This window comes from Eupeodes corollae, chromosome 2 (genome assembly GCF_945859685.1).
Source record: "Eupeodes corollae chromosome 2, idEupCoro1.1, whole genome shotgun sequence".
In the NCBI taxonomy this organism is placed as follows: domain Eukaryota; kingdom Metazoa; phylum Arthropoda; class Insecta; order Diptera; family Syrphidae; genus Eupeodes; species Eupeodes corollae.
The window spans coordinates 7,910,853-7,935,413 of record NC_079148.1 but is presented as its reverse complement, the minus strand read 5'-3'; the positions used below and the strand labels follow the sequence as shown (position 1 = coordinate 7,935,413).

The 24,561-nt window shown below is 34.5% G+C and overlaps 2 protein-coding genes across 8 annotated transcripts in view; both read right to left on the bottom strand.

The window, feature by feature from the left end:
• Positions 1-24,561, bottom strand: part of LOC129944212 (TATA box-binding protein-like 1) — a 104,513-nt gene that overhangs the window by 54,130 nt on the left and 25,822 nt on the right. For 4 of the 7 annotated variants that reach the window (XM_056053500.1, XM_056053501.1, XM_056053503.1 and 1 more), the window contains one exon: positions 4,823-4,910. The exons of the other annotated variants lie outside the window; for them this stretch is intronic. The gene's annotated coding sequence lies outside the window, so the exon portion shown is untranslated. The remainder of the gene's footprint in view (positions 1-4,822; positions 4,911-24,561) is intronic. 7 annotated transcript variants of the gene reach the window in all.
• Positions 15,646-16,445, bottom strand: LOC129944217 (putative nuclease HARBI1). The gene is made up of 2 exons (XM_056053512.1): positions 16,277-16,445; positions 15,646-16,220 (listed from the first exon to the last, which is right to left on the bottom strand). Exons 1-2 carry the CDS (start codon positions 16,418-16,420, stop codon positions 15,747-15,749), a joined length of 618 nt encoding a protein of 205 aa, XP_055909487.1. The 5' UTR covers positions 16,421-16,445; the 3' UTR covers positions 15,646-15,746.

The window sequence follows — 24,561 nt, the reverse complement described above, 5'->3', positions numbered from 1 at the left end:
GATATTTTTCATTTTGTCGGAAGTCCTGAGAGAACTAGAAGAAATGTACTTGGTAGAGCCTTTTTAGCAGAAAACGAGACTTTAGCTCCTTAAATGAAGTAGATGTGTCTAAAATGCTTATATATTGCAAAATAGCACTTATTTATAGAAGCAGAATTAGAGATGAAATTTTTTAGTTAACACAACTGGAACTTAATTAATTATAAAACTTTAAAACTTTGTCAATCAGGCAAACGGCAAAATCATGCTTTAAAGATTGTTAATGAAATTGTACAAATAATTGCAAGTAAATAAAATTTATCTAATCAAATCTATAAGCTTTAATCCACAGTCGTTTTAGTCTGAAAATCATGTTTTTTTTTTCAAGACAGCAAAGGGAAATTTATTCAAAGTACTTAGTTAAGGCTAATAAGCTGCCCTTGATTAAGTTATAACAACAATAAGATCAATGTAGACCCCTTATGATAGACTGAAAGTTGTATAACTTTCTTGGAAAGTGAGCGTGTAACCTATGTTTATAGCTGTTGTCATTTTCCAGCCTCTCAGAGAATTTGATAAAACATAAGAGACTGTTTCCTGCAATATCTTTGAATTTTCCAAGGACTACCGAAAAGTATATTCCTAAGAATTTTAATCTTGTGACAAAATGCTGGGCAGTGACATAGAAGGGACTTATGTCCTCGTCTCCTGCCTCATCGCTGTACCCCTTGCATACAGTTGTGTTCATAAAAATAGCAGTGCTTTTGATTTTATAATTAAAAAGTGTTAAAAATTCATTCAATTTTTTTTATTATTAAGTTTGTTATTAGAAGTTTAAATAGAATAGAAGTTAGAAATAGTACTAGATGTAGACACTTCCTTAAGTACTTGAATGTCAAAAGCCGCCATTGTTAATTTCCGGCTATTTGGCTCTGTCATTTGTCTACTCTCAACTAACCAACAATTATAAGAAATGAAAGCTCAAGGCAAAATATTTAAAAGTTTGATCAAAAAACAAATTAGAATAAAACCTACTGAAGTACAAGAAAAAATAAAATAACGAAAAAAACTATTGTAAGTTATATCGAAAATTAATTAGAAGTTAACTGATGAATTGAATAATTTTGGATTATAATAAAGGTTGTAACTTGGTCACAAAGGATTTCTTTATCCCTCATCGTGGGAGTTAACAAGTTTTTCGATAGGTGGTACTAATTCCAACATTGATATTGAAGGCATTTGTGTTTTATTTGGAGAGCACTGCTATTTTTAAGAACACAACTGTACGTCTATGTCAACAAGCCGCATTTTTTTCCTGTGGCATTCCATGAGGCTGTGGCGTTATTTTGCTCATAAGTAATGGTTGAGATTTTATGGTGAGATTTACAGTCGAACGGGTTCTTATCTTGCCAAATTTGGGCCATAATTTCCTGGCTATGGCACAGGTTTCAAGCCTGTTCAAAGTGCTTGAGCTTAATAGTTGTACATTTCTTCCATTTCTCTTCAGACGTCTTTCCAATAATCGAAATGCTGTTTAGCAAACACGTGACGTGTTATAGTCCGAGCGGGACTGGTCTGTAGAGTAAAGGAATGAGGTGTCTTTAACCCTAGAAAGATAACCTACGTCAAATTGACGTATAAATCATGTGTATCACTTATGGTCTATGAAATATGGTTATCTTTCTAGAGTTAAGTAGTTCAACACCATTATATTATATCTTTTTTGTGTGGCAATCAACATTTAGCATGCATTTGGTACCGCTCCATCCAAAATTGTATGAACGAACGACTTCGCTGTTTGGGACGGTAGCCAGGTGTGAATCAAGTATGCAATTTAAGTCCGCAAGCATTCATAATGTTTATAGACGACATTTCCGATTATTTATGTGGCGGTGTAAGAATTGGGAGAATCCTTATTAAAGTTTTGATGTATGCAATCGATTTGGTGCTCCTTGCGGACACACCAGACCGTTTACAGCGAATGATTAATCAGCTGAAAAAAATGAGATGAATGGAAGCTGAATGTAAACATAAATAAATCTAAAACGATAGTGTTTAGAAAAGGAGGTGTGTGCTACGCTAGTAATGAGAAGTGGTTTTTTGATGGACAGGAGTTAGGAACAGTAAAGTCATATAAATAATTGGGGATAAATATCTGCTACAACATGAAGATGGAACAACGCTTTCAGGAGAAGCTTTCTTCATCTAAATCAGCCATAAGTGTCTGGCATATAAACATATGTATATCGATGAGAATCAAATACCAGGCAGTTTCCAAATCAATAAAGTTGTATCTAGCTCAAGTGGGGATACAAATCATACGATACAGTAGAAAAACTGCTCAAGCTTCCACAAGCCTCACCACTATTCATAGAAATATTGCGACTTTATTTCAACTTCATTGCGAAAACTATGGTACTGGACGGAGAGAGGTTGACCAAACGAATAGCAAGTTACGTGATAGAGAAGAAAATATTGTTTTATGAACATTGGAAAGCACTCGCAGAGTTCGCTGGTCAGACTTCAAGGATTACTATGGATAATATCCATCAATGGAATTAAGAGTTCGATAATTTAATTAAAGCGGAGGTTTAAAAAATGCGAGCGAAAAGCATTGGAAAAGCACTAATTTTAACCCTTCGCGAAATATATGCCAGCTTAAACCATAATCTTTGCGAAAACAACTATTTTAATGAAAAATACTCAACTCACACAATATCTACTGTTTTTAAGGCCAGAGCAGAAATTATGGACCTTAACCTTATACCCTACAGATAAGATTTGCAAATTTTCTGCACTATTTATAATATGCGCAAAAGGTAAAACATTTTTCACGCCCTGGGAAGATGTCCTGTCTTAAAGGAGTCCAGGATTCATTTGTTTGGGAAACTAGAATTGGAGAAACCAGAAATGAAAATGGCGCTGACTGGAAAAAATTGCACAACTATTGTCAACCATCATCGAAATATAGAAGAGCTTTAATTGCAGAAAATTTTTAACATACCTCTTACAATACTTTATTATGTACATTTTGTTAAACTCTGGAAGACGGCTTGTATAGTCATGTCTTAAAATTATAGAATAATACTTTTTTTAAACTTAAATTTGGAAAATAAACAATAAATCTATTTATCTATCTATCTATCTACAATACATGGAGACACTGATTAACACTCGATTGCTGGGAACGCAATGATGCAATTGATGGTCCTCAACCGTTTTGAGTTCAAAATTGTCATCTTTGAGCAGATCCCTGCACGTTGTTTTATGATAAAAATCTATCGGAAATGAAATTTGACAGTCGATTTCTTGAAACCCCCAAAGAAAAATTGCTGACCAATGAGCACTGAAATAACCAAACTTAATAACTTTTTACTAACTTCCATCCATTGAAGGGGCGCATTACCCTAGTTTTGTCCAGCTTGATAATCCACCACTGACAATAAGTAATTTATTGCTTCTTTTTTTTTTAATATAAGGCCGGTATTTATATAGCAACAATGATAAAATGAATTACCACAATGATCACGAAAACCACATCATACCTACTCATCAACTCGTATATACTCTACTACAACAACACTAAAGACAATGTCGTCATCATCGATACACCACAAGGAATGATGTGAAGATGACAATAACTGAATTTTAAACGAGATTCCCCCTTGGGCTTATAAATACATAAGTTACTACCTATCATGGAATCATATCACTTACGTTTAAAACTGACAACAACAAAAATGTCAAAACTGGTTCTGTGGGTCAAAGATGTTCTGCTTGAATGAATTGCGGAAGGCGTTGACGTCATATCCGCCGGATATTTTACGTTTTACACGTGAGATATTTTACAATAACTTTCATGAAAACCTGAACTGTACTGAACTGAACGTGAAGAACACCCCATTATTTATTGAGAAATGAGAAAAGGAATTGACCTTCAAGATTCTGCATTGCAGGGGTCTTATACTTTTCCTCCATCATTCAGAACAAAATATGGATTTCTAAGAAGTCGAAAATGTAGATGCTTGTATTTACGCACAAATCTGTTACACGCATCTCATATACCTTCGTATGTATATTCGTCCTCTCTGAACCAACATATCTTGATATACAAACGTCTATTTAAGAAGACACTTTGCCAAAACAAAGCTTGTTACTCCATCACATATGACATTGGGCTGAATAACAGAAACACAATAATAACAAGACTACATGTGAGCAGAGTAAACGTGATCATCAAGCATTATTCCGCTTATTGAAATAGACCACCAACTGGTTTATACGGTTTAATAAGCAACAGCCAGTTAGACAGACGAACCGAACGGCCGGACGGATAGAGGGTGAAACAAGTAACAACTAACTTAATAATAAAATCATATCCAGTGTTCACATAAGTTTCACGCACGCACCATGAGAACTATATATCTCTTCCAAAAGTTTTTTGAGAATGTCACCAAACCGGGTGGTGGCTCTTTATGAGATTTTTTTTTTCTACTTTTGTGGAATGTGTGAGGTTGGCTATGGTAAATATTGAAAGAGGTTTGTCTTGGTGGAAATTGTATTTGATATGTTAAAAAAATTAATGAAATTGCTCTCATGTGTTTTAAGTGCAAAAATACCTTCACGAAAAAATTGTAAAGTGCATATTTCAGTAGAAATATTAATTTTGTATTATTTTTGCATTCCACTGATTTGAATCTAGAAGTCTGTCTGCTTCCTCGATTGAATCACTCTAAACGTTTTCCAGAATTGAAAAAGGAATGCAGTTTCTAAGTGAAGGGATTGCTTTGACCTAAAGACAAACAAATGGCACATTAATAAGTGTATCAAGTCTTTGAAGTACCTATTTTCATATTTTCCTTCTTTGCGCTGTTTCACTGCTTGACAAAAAAATAGCTCCAATTTTATCACCGCTTCGTTTTTATTTTTTGCTGGAAAGATATGAAAAGTACGTTATTTGTGTGTTATTGTTTATTTTAACAAAAAAAATCCAAAGAAAAAATGGAAGGTAAAGTTTATTGGACTCCCTATAAAATGTACCATTTCTGACAACATTACTCGCAGACAGGAATGGTTGAGAGTTGTAAGTCACTAGGCCCTGGTTCTTCATGGACTGTTGAGCCACCTAATTTTTTTTTATAAAACGCACTCAATATGCTCACTAGATGACCTCCTTCTTTTTAAACGGAAATACTAAATCCCAGTAATTGTACCTCCTTCAATAAAAGGTGTAACACTAATTTTTAAGCAATGTAGCCAAATATCTTGGTCTGATATTGGACAAAAAATTAAGTCAGGAACCAAATATTCAGGAAAGAGTTAAAAAAGCTCTTTTCCTTTGCAAGAAAGCCATAGGAAGCAAATGGGGGTTTCAACCTCGCATAACCTATTGGCTATACACATCGGTCATCCGACAAATACTTATGTACGGGGTTGCAGTATGGTGGACTGCACTGGAGAAAGTCACATACTACGACAAACTAAGCAGAGTCCAACGCACTGCATGTCTCTGCATAAGCGAGGCATTGACAACCACACATCCAGCAGCGTTAGAGACTCTAATCCATCTGAAAGCCCTCGACATCTTTAGCAAACAAGTGCCACCGAGTACAGCTATAAGACTCAACGCCTCATCTCAGTGGGGCACTCCATCATTTTGAACCTCTTTGGTTCTGTACCAAAAAAGTACATAGACTACACTATTCCAAAAACCCCAATTTGGAAAAAAAAAACGTCGAGGTATCCATTCCATCCATAGATGAATGGGAAGACACAAAATTCCTGGATGACAAAAGCATTCAATTTTATACAGACGGATCCAAAACAAATAAGGGAGTTGGTAGTAGTGTGTACTCAGAAAAGCTTAATCTAAGCATCTCAATTTTAGCGATCAGAGGTTCTCAGCTGGCTAAGAGAAAACATGATATCAAAATCCGCATCTTCTCTGACAGTCAGGCTGCTGTTAAATCTCTTGACGGTGTCTCAACCAAATCTCAAACGGCCCTCGATTGTCGATCGTCTCTTATGGAGATGGTGCAGCAAGTTAACATTCACTTCTGTTGGGTGCCGGGCCACAGAGACATCACAGGAAATTGTAGAGCCGATGAACTCGCTAAAAATGGAACCGTCATACCTATTTCACCTAAATGGAGAAGATAGGTATACCGATAGCTTCATGTAAACTTCTGCTAAAAAAAATAACTCTAGATGACACAATTTACTAACATGCGCAGCCACAAAACTCATATGGCCTTCACTGGACCTAAAGCGCTCTAAAGGACTTGTTATCTCAAAGCAGACTTCATATTCGCTCCCTAATAGGTGTCCTTACGGGACACGCAATACGACTTTGTGTAGCCTCAAATGACATCTGCAGGAGCTGTATGCTCACCAAGTCTCCCCAAAGAACATATGTTGAAATATGAAAACAAAAAATTCGACCCTCCCATAATAAATCAATCAGCTGGTAGTCAGTTTTGTAAGGGAGGGCCAACTTTTTATTTTATTTTTTTTTTTTTTCAAATTTCGACCTATGTTCTTTGGGGAAAGTTGTTGAGTTTCATGAGCACATTCACCTCCTTCAGGGTTGATACCCCCTTCCGTTCAACGCTGCATATATATAATCCAACAGTGAAGAGAACCATTGTCCAAGAATTACAAATGTTTCTTCATCAGAATAACAATTTAGTAAATATGTTCAAAATAGCATTGGATCGGATGCCATCTGATAGATAGCAGAATTTTCTTCCGTCAAAGACCCTATGAACCAGGATGACATAGTCAACTATCCGACGGAATAGCCTGGATTATCACCTCAAAATTTTCAGTTAAAAGTAGGATCAGTTGTCATCATGCTGCGTAACATTAATCAACCTCGATTATGCAATGGAACAAGACTGGCTGTAAAAAAGCTGATGAAGTGATGAATAACGTCATTGAGGCAACAATCATAAAAGGAAAATACAACGGAGAGGATGTCTTGATCCCGCAAATACCGATGATTCCAACGGATTTAATATTCGATTTTAAACGCTTACAATTTCCAGTACGTCTGGCCTTTGCGATGACAATAAATAAATCGCAAGGAGTCTTTAGAAGTTTGCGGAATCAACTTGGAGTGTCCCTGTTTCGCGCATGGACAATTGTACGTCGCGTATTCGCGAATCGGAAAACCGTCCTCTTTGTTTATTTACGCACTACAAAACAAAACAAAAAATATAATTTATGAGAAAGCTTTAAATTGATTAACAAACTGTACCATTACAGCGTGTGTCTGTTAGTAAAAATTTAAACCTTATAAAAAAAAGCTTTTTTATTCAATACGTTTTGTTTGTTTTGAAATTAATTTATACAAAAGTTTAGGTCTTTTATCTATCGATTGAGGCAGTACGAAGTTTTATCCTAAAAAAAAAAACAATTATTTCAGTTCAAAAATCCAAAATAAATTTATTTCTGATAGAAAATTCATAAGTGAGCTTTTTTTTTGTTGTCTTAAGTTGTGTGTCAGAATCAATCGATTTATTAAAATAATATATAAACAAAAATTATTTTCCTATTTATGTATGTAGTTATTTCTTTTTGATCTTATCAAAAGCTACATACAGTGAGTGTCATTAATATTCGGTTTTTATCATGCAATTTCTTTTTTCATATTTTCCACTTATAAACATTATTATAAATCTTAGTATTTGTTTATTTTATTTATAAATTGACAATATAATTACAATTGACCCGTTTACCATCCTCCGCTAAGATTATTAGATGTAAACGCATAAAGGCTGAATGTAAACGCTCCATTAATATTCGGTTTTTTCTTCCTCTGCTTGTTTTGACATTTCTTAAGACTAACGGTTTGTTTTTTTTTAATGTAAAATTAAACCAAACTAGTCTGTAGGTTTTCTGCGTACATTTGTAAAGTAATTAGAAGTCAAACATTATAGAATTATTCAATAAATAAAACATGGGTCGTAAAGGACAAAATTCGAGTCTTGAAACAAGAAAACTTGTGATTATTCAACACGAAAAAGGTGAAACTTACAAGAAAATTGCAGAGTTATTAAATATGAAGCCAAACACTGTCGGGGATATAGTCCGGAGATACGAAAATGAAGGAAGAATCGAGCCAAAGAAGCAGTTGGACCAACCAAAAAAACTTACGGCGAAAGAAGAACGGCTTATAGTATGAAAGATCAAAGCTAATCCTCGTTTACGTGCCCCAAAAATAGTTGAAGAAGTCAGAATTGAATGCAAAAAGCAAATATCTGCATCAACCATTCGTCGTACCATCAAAGCATATGGCTAAGGTGGTCGTGTTGCCCGAAAGAAGCCCTTCATTAATATGCGCAATAGGAAAATTCGAGTCAACTTCGCGAAGGAGCATAAAAACAAGGATGCAAGTTGGTGGGACGATGTTATTTTTGCCGACGAGAGTAAGTTTAATCTCTTTGGTTCAGACAGGAGGGTTATGGTTTCCCGGAAACCTAACGAAGAGCTAAAGGGCAAAAATTTAAAACAAACTGTCAAACATGGCGGCGGGCACGTCATGGTTTGGGGTTGCATATCTGCAAAAGTCATGGGGAATCTTGTTTTCATCGACGGCATTATGAATAAAGAACAATATTTGAGAATTTTGAGAGAAAATTTGAGACAAAGTGCTGAGAGAATGGGTGTTTTGCGCAGTTTCAAGTTTTACCAGGACAACGATCCGAAACATAAGGCTCATGTTGTTAGAGAGTGGCTACTCTATAACTGTCCAAAAGTTATCCAAACGCCTGCGCAATCCCCAGACTTAAACCCCATTGAAAATTTGTAGGATGAATTGGATCGAAGAGTTAGTGAAAACCCCGTTACTTCAATAAGTGGATTTAAAATTCGACTCCAAGAAGAATGAAACAAGATTAGTGTTGAATATCTTTCCAAAATTATAAAAAACATGCCTCAAAGACTTCAAGGAGTCATATCCAATCAAGGTTATCTGACAAAATGTTAAATCATTTCTTAAAAAATGAATTTCTTAACGATGCATTTGTGTTTTTAGAAAAAACCGAATATTAATGAACTATGTTTTTTTTTCTATTTTTGTCTTTGTTTAGCTTTTAGTTTGGTAACCAAAAATTATACCATTTAATAAGAAATAATAAATTCTTTTTTCACAAGCAAGAAATAGTTGTATATATTTTATTTTTAAACACCAAGTCGAAGTAAAAAAAAAATAACAAAAACCGAATATTAATGGCAGTCACTGTATGTAGTTATTTCTTTTTGATCTTATCAAAAAATACATAAATATCATTGCTGTTTTGTTTTGGTTGAAGAATCAAAAACGGTCTTGAAGAATTATATAAATTTAGTCTATAAAAACATAAGGTCCCACTACTTGTTTACTTTTCATCCACAAAAATCTAATCCAACACTTGCAAATAATACAATCTTTTTTGAATGACATGTTTTATGACTTCATTTTAAAGATAAAGGCTATGAATTGGAATTTGAACATTTGCAATCACTATACATTAGGCCTTTAAAAAATTCCAATAATAATTTCTCCGATCAAAGACTTAAAATGAATACAAAAGGATTCATGACGTTTCAAATGATTAACAATCAATTGATTGACGAGTGATTGTTTCAAAAGTTTTTCAAATCCCAATCTGTATAGTTGAATTCAAAAGACAAAATTATTTTTACGAGAATATTACTTAACAAATAAATAACTTAAATGCTCGCACTTTTCTCTCCTTATCAGCCGTAAAGCTTACCTTTCTTTTACAGTGTCGAGCATAAGTCATGGTACTCAAAGTGCCATGTCATTAAAAGCTTTGAAAGAAAAGAACACTTAAGGACTTAATTTTCATGCATCAAGTTATTTATTATGATAATACCTTATTCTTTGTTTTACCAATAAAAAAAATTCAAAAACAAATTCTATTTTCTAGCAAAAAATAATAAAACCTTGAAATCTATGAAAAAAGTAGTGCAAAAGTCTAGGTACTTCTGCACTTTACTAGTTTTAAATGTTTAAATTTGTAACGGTCCTGTTGGATTTGTTTTTTTTGATTTACATGAAGCTTGTAATATGACATATGTGTGTCAATCAGTACAAAGCGATCGGTCGTGCAGGTTAAGGTTAAAGAAATTTTGTTTTTTAAAACCAAAAAAGCGATGGTTAGAAAAGAATTAACTGTAAATGAGCGTCAAATTATTATTAATTGCCATGAGCAAGTTAAAAGTTATGCGGATATTAATAAAATAGTTGGACGACCCAAATCTAAAATACAAAATGTGATTAACCGTTACAATAAAGAAAACCGAATCGAAAATAAAGTCAGGTCTGCGCGGATGCGCAAGCTTATAGAAAGAGATGAACGAAAAATCGCGAGTATAATAAAAAAAGATCCATTCAAAAGTGCTCCAAAGATTGCTACCGATATACAGATTAGTTTAAATAAAACAGTTTCTCCGTGGAAAGTTGCAAGATCGCTCCAGAGATCTGGGTTTAAATCGTGCACACCTCGTAAAAAGCCGTTCCTAAGTGAAATAAATAAAAAGAAAAGACTGGACTTTGCAAAGGATTATAAAAATAAATGAAATGAATTTTGGGACAACGTAATATTCTCCGCTGAGTCGAAATTCAACATTTTTGGTTCAGATGGGAGGATTAGAGTGTGGAGAAAAGAAGGCGAAGCCTTGAATCCTAAAAAATAATTAAAAATGTGAAACATGGTGACGGTGGTGTAATATAGGGGTATGTCATCCAATGGTGTCGGGAATTTGACAATAATTGATGGAATTATGAATAAGGAAGTTTATTTGAACATCTTAAAACAAAACTTACAACAAAGTGCAGAGAAACTTGGGATGGTACACATATTACTTCCAACAGGATAACGATCCCAAGCATACGGCTACAAATGTAAAGTTGTGGTTCTCCTACAAGACGCCCCACATGCTAGTTACACCCCCCCCCCCCCCCAAAAAATCTTAACCCAATCGACCATTTATGGGATGTCTTAGAGAAACGACTTCGAAAACACAATATAACGAGCAAAACCCACCTTAAAGAGCTCCCGGTACCAGAATGGCAATTAATAGGGTCAGATGTCACGCGAAAACTTGTGAACTCAATGCCAAATCGTTTAAAAGAGGTTATTAGGCTCAAAGGTACTTTTGCACTATTGTTGTTAGGGACTAATACTTTTATTTTAACTTTTTTGAGATCCTTGAAGGATATTTTTCTGTTTTTCTTGTGTTAATTTGTTAAATAAACTTAAACTTGGATAAATCAAAACATAAATTGAAAATTGTGTCTTTATATCATTTACACAACTCATTTTTCAAGAATACCCACACGGGTACCAAGACTTTTGCTCGACATTGTATATGACAAATATTACCGCATAGTTAAAAACCGGCCGGCCTACCAAATAAACACAAATGTTGTAAAAAAAACAGCTGAAAGAAATCTGCATACATAATTTTCCTAAAACCTTAACCTTTTCCTTTTATTTATTCACTTTAAAAAAAAAGTTTAACCAAGTCACACACTATTCCTTTTTCATAATTTACCTTGCGTCTTCTTACCCCAATGCAGTTTCCTTTAGTCCTATACTCCTATAGAAAGATAATTAGTTTTCTAAATAAAACACTTTGGGGGTTATGTCAAGGTTTTTAGGTCAAAATGGCATTGCGCAGTAGACACACAGTATAACGTTTAGTATAAAATGTATTATGTATGCATATACATAAGGACCTACATACATACCTACCATATAGTTTATTGGGTTAAGGGAATCTTATAAAAATATCTCAACGGTATATTACATCAAAACACCATTTTAACAGCACCTATGTACGTCCTACATTTATTATTTTTCTCATTTAAAAATAAAAAGTAAATAAAACATCTTTTTACCTGAGTCATCATCTTTTGTTTCAATTTAATTTCTATGAATGCGGTTCAATAAAACACCAAGTTAATGGGCAATAACCTTTTGTATATATCTACCCAGACGTTGATTTCATCTGAAAACAAGACTTAAGTATTGTAGGCGGTGGAAAATGTCTCATTTAATGGCATACACACAAAAATTTTATTTAACATTTTGAAAATGCCATTTCAGTTCTCAGAATTCTCCCTCCTACTACCTTAATTCATTGAGAAAAGAGCTTTTGAAAGATACGTTAAGAAAATGCGTTCAACTTTTGCCATTTTATTTGACATTTTGGAAATTTCTCGTCCTTTTGGCAGCAAATTATTTAAATAAAAAGCTTAATGGGTTAAACTTGTTGCTTTATTTCAAATTTGGACATTCGATTGTTGTCATAAAACAAATTTTACATTTTTGAGATTTAAATTTAGAAACTTATTATAAGCCCCATCTGCCGGGAGAGGTGGCGACAGAGCTCCAAATCTTTTGAGCACTTTTCCCCTGAAAAATGTCACCCATAAATTCATATCTACAGCAAAATGAAAAATAAAAATTCAAACAAAAGAGACAACATACCGTAGATGATCCACATAAAGAAATGTTCCATTCTATAAAATCAAGCAGGGTCTGGAAATTGTGCGTTTCAACCTTAGAATACTTCTTTCTAAATCACCTTTAACCTCTAGACAAAAGAAAAATACTAAATTCCCTCAAAAACAAAGGGGCTACATTATATTTACTCTAAGAAAAGGTAATACAATTGAAGTCTTGTTTTCATTGTAGTCTCCACTCTAGGGGACTCTACCTACTATCTATACCATGTGTGCCGTTTTAATATGTCTGTCATCGTCAACCAGAGTCAACACTTAGCCGGAAGTCGTCTTAGGGTATAATTTTGTTCAACAAAGTACAAAATTCAATGATACGAAGACGAGCCCTGAAGAAGATGCTCAATCGAAATTTTGAGATTAAGATTTTCCGAAAAATGCTAACAGGACAGGACGTTCGCATTGATTTTGATGATTATTCTCGAACAGATGTCTACGCGTTATTTCTTAAAAACCATACAAAAACAAAAAACACCTGTCCCTAGAGACCCAATACAACAAGAGAATAAGTATCATAACGAAAAGGACTAAAAGACAGACAAGAAACGAACACAGGAGATAGGACTATAGGAGACAGGATTCAGCCACACAGCGACAGCATGTGTGTTATTTTTCTCTCCTTCATTTTCAAATTTCTCATTTTTCTCATATGGTGGTGAAGATGGAAATATTAGTTTTTGGATAAATGTAGGTATAATGTTGTCTCGAAGGTGAAAGTCATTCACCCGAGGACAATGTCCTTTGTTACGAAATGGATAATCATCTGATGTAGACCCGGTCTTTCTGTTGGATGAATTCGTGCTCTCCTATATAATGTACATCATCTCGTGTATCTTTTATAATATACACCAATGTATATATCAATTCATTATTAAATTTTGGTATCTACTAAAATATTGAGTTTGTCTGGCGGCTTTGGGCTTTGTGCTAATCTTTAGCTTTGTATTGGCGGGTTATTAACCTACATTAAGGTGACATCACCAATGATGGTCGTTCGTTCAAATTGCCTCATATGATTCAATTTTTGTTTTCAGTGATGAAAAACAGAAACACTTGTGCAAGGCATATGTTAATATTTCTTTAGCATGAGGTCGTGATTCACAAATTATTATGAACACTCTTCTCCACCAAGGATGTCCCGACTGGGTGTATCCAACTCTATATAAAACAACTTGGTTAAGAGGTAAAAAACGTTCATTGTACAGTACATAGGCAAAATTGATCTGGGTCAAGGAAAGTGAAATTATGACTGGGCGTACGCCGTATAATGCATATTGCAAGTCTTATCTAAACATTGTAATTGTAACATGTTTAAGAAAACACAGAGAAGAACTACCTTAATGTTGACACTATTGAATATATCGCTAATTGAATAATGTAATAATAAAAGATCAACAAGATGTCAACTTGGTATTGTTTGTTTTGAAAACTTGATGGGTTATAATAGGTTCCAGATACAAATACTGTCAAACTTCCCTATAGCAAATTTGCAGGGAAACAGACAATTATTTCGTTGTATAGAAAATTTGTTATACAGAATTTTTTGTTTTTACTTTTATTAAAAAAAGACAGTGATTTTAGTTTGGATTACATTCTTCCATTTTACATTTCATACTTTGCTACGATATCTAACGGCTTGTTCGTCAAAAAACGTTTTCTGTAATGTTGTTTAAAAACTGTAGATAATGGGCCTTACTAATAATCAAATTTAGTGTTAAGGTTAAAAGAAAATCTCAAGACTTTAGAAAATTCACATACCAATAACGAATTTAATATCCAGTTTAGTCGTTAGCAAAACGTCAAAATTTAATACACGGAAATCCATGTTTAAAGTCGAGCATTAAAAAAAAGTGTTGCCTAAGTGCTGTTTAATGGTACGTAAATTTGTATTTAATACTTAAATCTTATCTCAAGTTATCTGGTCGATTTCCATTGGTAATGGTATATTTGAGGCTGTGAATGCAAAAGTGGTGTATCCCACTTTTTGTAATTGGGTTTGAATCGACTAAAACAAGCACATAAGCTTTGAAAATAGTAAAGTTATATTTTTTTTTGCAAAAATTAGATATTCAAGAATATAAAACTATGTTTAAAATAATGTATTTCCCTAAGACAAAAATATGAGAGACAAAATAAGCCAATTTTTCAAAATAAGGTTATGCCACTTTCAGATTTTTGTTCTAAAGCCTAGTACGCAGATCACGCTAAATTATAGCTTTCATACAAAATTATCTCAAAAATGTAGGTAAAGAATTTTGTATGGGAGCTAAAATTTAGCACGATCTGCGTTCTAGGCTTAAAGTAAAAATGAAGTACTTAATTTAGAAGTACTTTATTTATTAGGGGTATTCACGATTCGATGCAATTAGTCTAGTATCATTGCAAAAGTGTAACGTTGAAACATTTTCTTCCAAACTGACAACGACACCAGACAAATTTTATACTCCATCTTGCGAATCGGAAAGAAGCTCTCGGGACAGTCAAAAGGAGAAGTTACCCATGTTGTATACTCTTTTTTTCATTCCTACTGAAACTGAACAAAAAGCAACGAAACGCAATTATAAACGCATCATTTGACATAATTGTATTCGCTTATTTTCGTATTTGGGGTTTACACTGCAGTATGTAATTTATATATTTCAAATGATCGAATATAATACTAAAAAAGGGCTTTGGAGAGCTTATGTAATGTTTGCTTAAATATTTAGTGCGTTATAGTATTACGATCGTTGATTTTACTTTAAATACGTGGCTTATTTGTTGATTCCGTTTTATATATTTAAGAAATATATTTCCTTGTGAAAAAGATGGTGTTATAAATTAAAATTTAATTTAAAAGTCACTTCGACACTTCAAATCAATTGTCGTACTTGAATATAATACAAGTACTAAAATACTTGATGTTAAAAAGAACACGGCAATACTGAACTTTGACAGTTTCTACTTTTTTCGATAGAAAATCATACAAAATTCTTAAAAGTGTTACATACAACCCACCGTCATTTCATAACTACTCTCTTGATTGGGATGGTTCAAACGGTTCGGAGTTTTAATTTATGTCTGCTAACTGATTCCGTAAACTCTATTAAATTAAAAAAAATTTCAAAAAATGTCCATCTAAAAATTGTTTGAACACTGGATTGCGGATGAGATTGCGGAAGAGAATTTGGATTAGATTTTACTCTTGTGGAGCCTCAGGGTCATGGACTGGATGTTGGATTGTTGGTCTCCATTAGATTTTCTGATGACTTGCCGATAGTCCTGTCATCGGAAATGTCCAATGGAGACCCCAGGTTACTAAAAAAAATATGAAATCACCGTTTGAACCATCCTTTGAAATATTGTGCAATATTGCGATTGCAACAATTGTTGCTTTGGCTGTGTCATAGTTGATGTTGATGCCATTAAAACACGCACGAAATTTGTTTTTGAGCTGACCAAATAGTTGTTCCACCGTTATTCTTGTTCGAATATGCGCTTTGTTGTAGCGCTGTTCTGCTGGACTTAATTCAGCCGATATTCTAAATGGTGTCATCAATATTTTTGAACATGCGTACCCACCGTCGCCCAAAACAACTCCTCCCCTTAAATCTACATTTTGCAAATGGTTTGCTATAGCAGATTCACGCCATATTCTTGAATCATGAGCTGATCCTCTCCATTTAGCAACTATGTCTAGAATTTTGCCATGCGCGTCACAAACAACCTGTAGGTACAAAATCATTTTTTGAAAGACTTTTTTTCAGAAAAATGAACACCTACCTGAACATTAATTGAATAGAAATTCTTTCGGCATCTATGGCGAGAACCGAACTCGCCACCTGGGTTTTTAATTTTAATGTGGGTGCAGTCTACCGCTGCAATGCACTGAGGGAACCTAGCAATGCTAAAAAAATCTTGCTTCATTCTTTGAAGGCTTCGAGTGTCTGTTGAAAACCTATTCCGATTCCAGTGCTGTAACAAACTTTCTCACGCAATTGCTCACAGATTGTTGAGAAATGTTATGAAGATCACCTTATAAAAATGAAATTAAGTGGGATTGGAAAAAAAGGACGTGACGTATGTATGAGACAACTACCGGTATCACTTTGGTACGATCCTTTGCCCAGGTATCGTAACGAGACCAGAACAATGAGCTCAGGGGAAAGTGCTCCCCCTCGATTTGATCGGGAGGCTAAATCGTCGCTCACAGCTTCGATGATGAATCTAGCATTTTGTTTAGTGAATCTGTAGATACGATAAAGACTTGAAAATAATTTCAAATAATAAGAAGGGAACTAATAAACCAAAACCCACCTGTAGTGACCAAAGAATTCATTTTCATCATATTTCGTAAATGGATCTATCCTTTCTTTATACATTTTCACTCTACGAGATGAAGAAGTTTCTGCGATTATTTCAAAATCTAGAAACAGACCTTCGTCAATTGAACTCATTTTTCAAAACTTGTATTTATATTTTTGCTTTTGCATAATAACAAAAAATTGATCTTTGACAGTTCTGACAGTTCAAGCAATTTTTGTTCTTATTTGTAGTAGATTTTGTAATAGATTCAAGGAAAATCTTGAGACTAGTAAGTGAGAGGGTTAAATTGTTTATTGGTACCATTTTATTAAAACTCAGCACTTTGTTTTAACCTTCCAGTTAACTAATAGTCGACATTAGCGTTTGATTATTAGTAAGGCCCAATGACTTGGTCCATTAGCTGAAGTAAAGAAGTCATGTTGGGAGAAAAATAGACAAGCTCAATGTTTTTCAATTTATCTTTTACATTCTTTGGATGCGCCGTGCAGTTATCAACAAAAAAAAAAAGAACCTTCCTCTTTTGCGAAAGAAATTTTTGGTCCAACTTTAAAAGCCATTTTGTAAACATTTCACTTGTCATCCATGCTTTTTTGTTGAACTCAATTTTAGCTTCCTCGATCCAGTCTAATTCTCTCTTTGCTATTTTTTCCACCAAACCATTTCTTTAAGCATTTGAGATTTCATTTTTAAAGATGTCGTTTTTGCTGAAATTTTTTACCAATTGTGGCAAATTGTGTAAGTTCTCAAGTGCGTGTTAGTACGACGACAGCAAATAGCTTCTTTTTTGAAGAAATAACTGGGTTAGAAGTCTTAAGTACGATCTACTCTCTGAAGAACTCGAATTCTTGTGGTAACGATTTCATTTCTAATGTACTACTTAAGAAAATTGCGCCAAATTTAGTTGAAATCCTTGCACATTTATTCAATTTAAGTATTCTTAGTGGAACTTTTCCTGATCAACTGAAATGTGCAGATGTATTACCACTGTTTAAAAAGGGTAATCGTAAAGAGAGAAACAACTGTAAGCCCATTTCTTTGCTATCTTCAATCTATAAGGTTTTTGAAAAAATGATAAAAAACGAATGTGCGCGCATCTAGCAAAAATTAACTTTTTTTAGTCCAGTTCAGTTTGGGTTTAGGGAAGGATGTTCCACTGAGGATGCTCTTTTATGTTTTTGCTCTTTTATTAACAAAGCCTTGCATGAACCATTTGACATGGTTGTTTATGATATTCTTTTGGATAAACTATATAATGTCGGTTTTCGTGGCTTTATATACAACTGGTTCGCTTCTTACTTAAAGAACCGTAAGCTAAGAGTAAAAATAGGAGATTTCTTAAGTAGCCCCAAGGTGCTAAGCTTAGGTGTCCCCCAAGGGTCAGTCTTAGGACCGGTTCTGTTTTTGATTTTCATTAACTCTCTGTTTTCCCTACCGTTTGCCGGTAGAGTTACGGTTTTTGCAGATGATCTTGGAATCGCATATGGCTCAACGAGCCCACTGAATCTGACAGCTGAACTAAACCACGATATTCACTTATTGAGATTATGGTTTGCTTCACATAAGTTAATTGTAAGTGGAAAAACCAAATTAATGTTTTTCAGATTAGGTTCACTTGAGCCACCATATGTCGATGTCAAGTTCCACTCGTTTGACTGTCAGCGTTTCAGCTTAAATGGTTGTGTTTGTACATCTGTGTCTGAAGCAACCTTTAATGAAAATGAGGCCTGCAGTTCGAACTGTTTTCAAATTGAAGTGGTCAGGAACTTTAAATATCTTGGTACTACGATCGATCAAAACATGAGTTGGATGCAACACATTTCTAGGATGAAACAGTACTTGCTCTTCTATTAGGTGTTTATATCGGTTAAGAAAGTGTTGTTCTAATAGAACACTCATTACTGTTTACCATGGAATCTTCCATTCAAAACTGCAATATGGGATTAGTGTTTGGGGCCTACATGTCCAATCTAAGGCCAATCGTCATCTTACAAAAGTGCGCCATAAGAAAAATTAGTAACGCTCATCGCCTTGCTCACTCTATGTCATTGTTTAGAGCCTTGAGAATTCTTCCAGTTAGGCATTTATTTTATTTTAGGGTCTCTAAAATATTTTATATGAGAGGTGGCTATTTGCAAAGTCCTATATTTGATTCACGTAACTTACGTAGCATTAGCCGTCATGTTGTCTTAATTCCAGCTTTCCGCACTACTCATTATAGGAACTCCTACCCAGTTGTGTCCTGTAAACTTTTTAATAATCTTCCTCATGATATAAGAGTTATAAGAACCCAAAGTAAATTTTTAAAAAATGTTAAATCATGGCTTCTTGATTTTGATAACGATGAGATAGAAGATTTGCTCTCCTATGTTGCATAAATATTAGTTTAAAATCGTTAAAATTTTAATTATATTTGTAAATTTTATTGTTAATTTTGAAAAAAAGAAAAAAAACAAAGAAAAAAAACAATAATCACTGTCACCCCACTTTGATAAATTTTGGCTTTTTTAAAGTGACATCTAACACTATTTATAGCTTTTATAAGCAAAATACAAAATGTCACTAGCTATTCTCAATTGTAAAAAGTAAGATTTTGTAACTATGTATATACGGTTTATTATGTAGTAGTTTATTATGTAAACACAAACATTTAAAACCCAATCATCACGATCCTGGATGTTGACATCTGCCCTTTCCCCACATAGGGTTATTTGAAAGATTCCGTGTCGTTTCTTAAGCTTGTCCAACAATCCTGTACTTGCTTCGAATTCTTCGCGCCCCATTGTATTGGCGATCTCCTTGGCGTTTTGTCTCATCAATGGTCCAGAGATAGAAAGTTATCCATTTCAGCATTGCTTCATCAATATAGTTGAAAAGACATTTTCGAATTCTTCTGCGTTTAGTGCTTATTTCCTTGTCTTCTACATTTCTTAAAATCGCCGCTTTGTTTTTTAAAATTGTTGACAAGCTGACTGGGGGGAATTCCAAACTTTTAAGCAATATCTATTTTTTTTAGTCAATCCTTCTTCCACTTTATTAATTATCGACAAATTTTTCTCAAGAGAAATGCTACTTCGAGACATTTTCAAACATATTCAGTGATGCCTGAACATAGAATGCTTACATTTAAAACCTTGGGGAAATCCCCTTATAAAAAATTATTTGAAAAAATTCGTTATGTGGAAACAACAACGTATGAGATTTGGATTTCCAGCAACAAAATTTGTACGTTGTTGAGAAAAAATTCGCTTTATGGAAATTCGTTATAAGGAGATCAAAACTCACCAAAAAGATGTGTACTCAAAATCAATTAGTAATAAAGAGATCATCGTTATGTAGAAGTTCGGTATGGGGAAGTTTGACTGTATGCCTTTCCAAATCAACATGGTAGGTAAATTTTCTTACTTGTTAGATTTATAAAGGGTGATTTTTTTGAGGTTAGGATTTTCATGCATTAAGCGGCCCCTAGACTATCAATATTATTGAACAATATATTGCATAATATTATTGACTGGTACCCCACACTAAACAATATTTCGCACAATAAATCATTTGAGAGTTCTTTATTTGTGCTTCATGCTCGATGATACGGATTATTGTTGTGTGGCAATTGCTCTTGCTATTTCATTAAAAAAAAAAGAAAAAAACAAACGCAGATGGATGAAGGACTGGTACAAAAAACGAAACGTGTTTACTCATCAAAATTTATTAAATGAGCTGGCTTTGAGCGAACCCAATGATTTTAGACATTTAATTCAGGGAGATGTTTTCACTACGAAAATTCAAAACAAATGACAAAATATTGCGCAAACACATCCACAGACTATACAATAAATTTGGTTGCACAATAAATATCAAAAGGATTTTGATTTCGTACAATATATTGCACAACCCTTCAATATGAGCCCTAGACTCTCAATAATATTGTATAATATCAAAAATTGCACAATAATATTGATAGTCTAGGGACCGCTTTAGTATTTGACAGATCACGCGGGATTTCAGACATGGTGTCAAAGAGAAAGATGCTCAGTATGCTTTGACATTTCATCATGAATAGACTTACTAACGAGCAACGCTTGCAAATCATTGAATTTTATTACCAAAATCAGTGTTCGGCTCGAAATGTGTTTCTCGCTTTACGTCCGAATTATGGTCTACATAATCGACCAAGTGAGCAAACAATTAATGCGATTGTGACCAAGTTTCGCACTCAGTTTACTTTATTGGAAATTAAACCAACCACACGAATGCGTACAGTGCGTACAGAAGAGAATATTGCGTCTGTTTCTGAGAGTGTTGCTGAAGACCGTGAAATGTCGATTCGTCGCCGTTCCCAGCAATTGGGTTTGTGTTATTCGACCACATGGAAGATTTTACGCAAAGATCTTGGTGTAAAACCGTATAAAATATAGCTCGTGCAAGAACTGAAGCCGAACGATCTGCCACAACGTCGAATTTTCAGTGAATGGGCCCTAGAAAAGTTGGCAGAAAATCCGCTTTTTTATCGACAAATTTTGTTCAGCGATGAGGCTCATTTCTGGTTGAATGGCTACGTAAATAAGCAAAATTGCCGCATTTGGAGTAAAGAGCAACCAGAAGCCGTTCAAGAACTGCCCATGCATCCCGAAAAATGCACTGTTTGGTGTGGTTTGTACGCTGGTGGAATCATTGGACCGTATTTTTTCAAAGATGCTGTTGGACGCAACGTTACGGCGATCGCTATCGTTCAATGCTAACAAACTTTTTGTTGCCAAAAATGGAAGAACTGAACTTGGTTGACATGTGGTTTCAACAAGATGGCGCTACATGCCACACAGCTCGCGATTCTAAGGCCATTTTGAGGGAAAACTTCGAAAAACAATTCATCTCAAGGAATGGACCGGTAAGTTGGCCACCAAGATCATGCGATTTGACGCCTTTAGACTATTTTTTGTGGGGCTACGTCAAGTCTAAAGTCTACACAAATAAGCCAGCAACTATTCCAGCTTTGGAAGACAACATTTCCGAAGAAATTCGGGCTATTCCGGCCGAAATGCTCGAAAAAGTTACCCAAAATTGGACTTTCCGAATAGACCACCTAAGACGCAGCCGCGGTCAACATTTAAATTAAATTATCTTCAAAAAGTAAATGTCATGGACCAATCTAACGTTTCAAATAAAGAATCGATGAGATTTTGCAAATTTTATGCGTTTTTTTTTTTTTAAAGTTCTCAAGCTCTTAAAAAATCACCGTTTAAAACTGCAATAAGATTTAGTTATCACCTACGAACCTTTTATAATTCATAGAAAAATAACTTAGTTCCAAAGATTCCCAAAAACTGTATTCTTATATTTATAAAATAATATTTTATAATTGAAATTTTTCACTTAACAAAAATTTTACATTTTTGAATATTTTTCATTTCATTTTCGACTGCCAGAAAGTTTAACTCAATTCAAACTAACATTCTTACAGCTTTTAATATTTCTATGCTTTTCAAAGATTTTGTTTTAATTTCTTTTGGACTTGGAAACAACACACTATTTACTGCCTAAAGCCTTAGCAACTCTTTATGAATAAGAATTGATTAAAATTTAAATTATTCACTCAACATTTGTATATACACTGCGGGTCATAAGGTTAGAAGCAGGCATTTTTGAGAAGTAAAATCGATATTTCTCCCGTTACTTGGTGGATTAGAAAAAAACAACTACCTATAGTAAATGAAAGACTACTTTGTCAACAACAAAATGTAAAATTTGGGAATATTAGAGAATCAGCTAACGGATCTTTTATGACAAATTGTCAATTGAGTCGAAAATAAATCGGGTCATAAGATTAGAAGCAGTGAACATATGTATAAACGTTGTCTTGTGAAGTGAACTCATTTTATTTTCGGTATAAACGGTGCATTTCATAAATTAATTGTTGCTTATTGAGTTGTAATAAAAATGGGCAAGAAAAAATGTTTGACAGTGGAGGAAATGGCAAAAATAGATGTTTATTGCTCTGAAGGTCTTTCATGCCGTGCTAAAGTCCGAAAAATAAATCGAAGTGATCATTGTGTCAGCAACTATTTAAAAAATCCATCGTCGTATCTAAAAAATTATAAAAGAAACACTTCCTCTGCCTTAACACTTCGCGAAACGCGAAATATACTTAGAATAGCGTCAAATTCATCTTTATTGGCAGTTAAAATTAGGAATAAAGCTAATGTTAAGGCCAGCTTATCGACTGTCAAACGCACGACCCGCAATGCTAAACACATAAAGCGCCTGAAGCTTAACAAAAAACCCACCACTTAATGACGCAAGGAAGAAGCAACGCTTGTGTTTTGCGAAAGATCACATGAGCTGGGATGTGCAGAATTAAATGACTACATGATTGGCGGAAGGTTAATTTTTCCGGCAAAAAAAAAATTAACCTAGATGGACCAGATGGTTATAATTATTATTTCCATGAAAAGGAGGCGTTACGGTCTAGGGCTCAATTTCGTTTTATGGAACTATAGACTTGGTAGTCCAAGACAGTAAAATGACTGGAAAAGCCTACAAAGCCAGTATTCCCCAAAATTACCGAGCTTTTTGGACCAATTTCATGGATTTTTCAGCAGGACAACGCTCCGATACACACAGCCCGAGAGGTAAAATCCTTAATTGCAAACCAAAACATCTACCTGCTGCCTTGTCCACTATATTCCCCGGACCTTAACATAATGGAAAATGTGTGGGGCTGGCTTACACGTAAGGTGTATGAGGGAGGGAAGCAAGACGATGACAAGGAAGCGCTTATTCATGGTATCAAATTGGCCTGGAGTGAGATTTCACTGGACTACTTGGAATCTCTTTATAAATCCCTCAAAGATAGAATTTTTGAAGTTATTTTAAAGGCTGGTGGCAGCACACATTATTAAATATTTAATAAAACCCAAAAAACTTAAACAAAATATGAATAACTGCATTTTATTTTCATTTACGAGGGGCCTTCAATATATTCTCGGTATCGGGTCGAAGCTGTGGTTATATATATAAATTGACTTATTTATCAAGTAATATTATTATTTTAGTGCATTCATGTAAAATTTCATATAAATCACTATTTAAACAGAATCATAATGGCAACTGAGACAATGATGGTGAAAATTGAGCATCGCGCTGTAATTAAATTTCTCACTAAGCAAGGAAAAAGTCAAAAAACTATTCATAAAGAAATGGTGGCAGTTTACCAGGGTTCCGCACCTTCATTATCAACTGTGCAAAAGTGGTCAAGTGAGTTCAAGAGAGGCAGAGAGGCAGAGAGAGCATTAAAGACGACCCCCGCTCCGGCGCCCCGGCTAGTGCTTGTACGGGAGAAAGCATCAAAGAAGTCGAAAAACTTGTTCTCGAGGATGCCCGAATAAAGGTGAAAATGATGGCAGAGATCACCAAGCTTTCGACTGGTACCATTCACACCATCCTAAATGACCATCTTAACCTTTCAAAGGTCAGCGCAAGGTGGATGCCACGAATGCTCACAGCGCCTCAGAAAAAAGTGAGAATCGCATGCTGTAGAGAGCTTTTGGAGATGTGTAGTGAGAACGCGGATTGCTTCGGATTGTTACTGGGGACGAAACATGGGTTCACCACTATGACCATGAAAGCAAACAAGAGTCCATGCAGTGGCATAAAAAAGGAACAGACCCCCCGAAGAAGTTCAAAATCACTCCGTCTGCCGGGAATCTTAATCATTGAATACAAAAAAAAAGGTGAAACCATCAACGCCA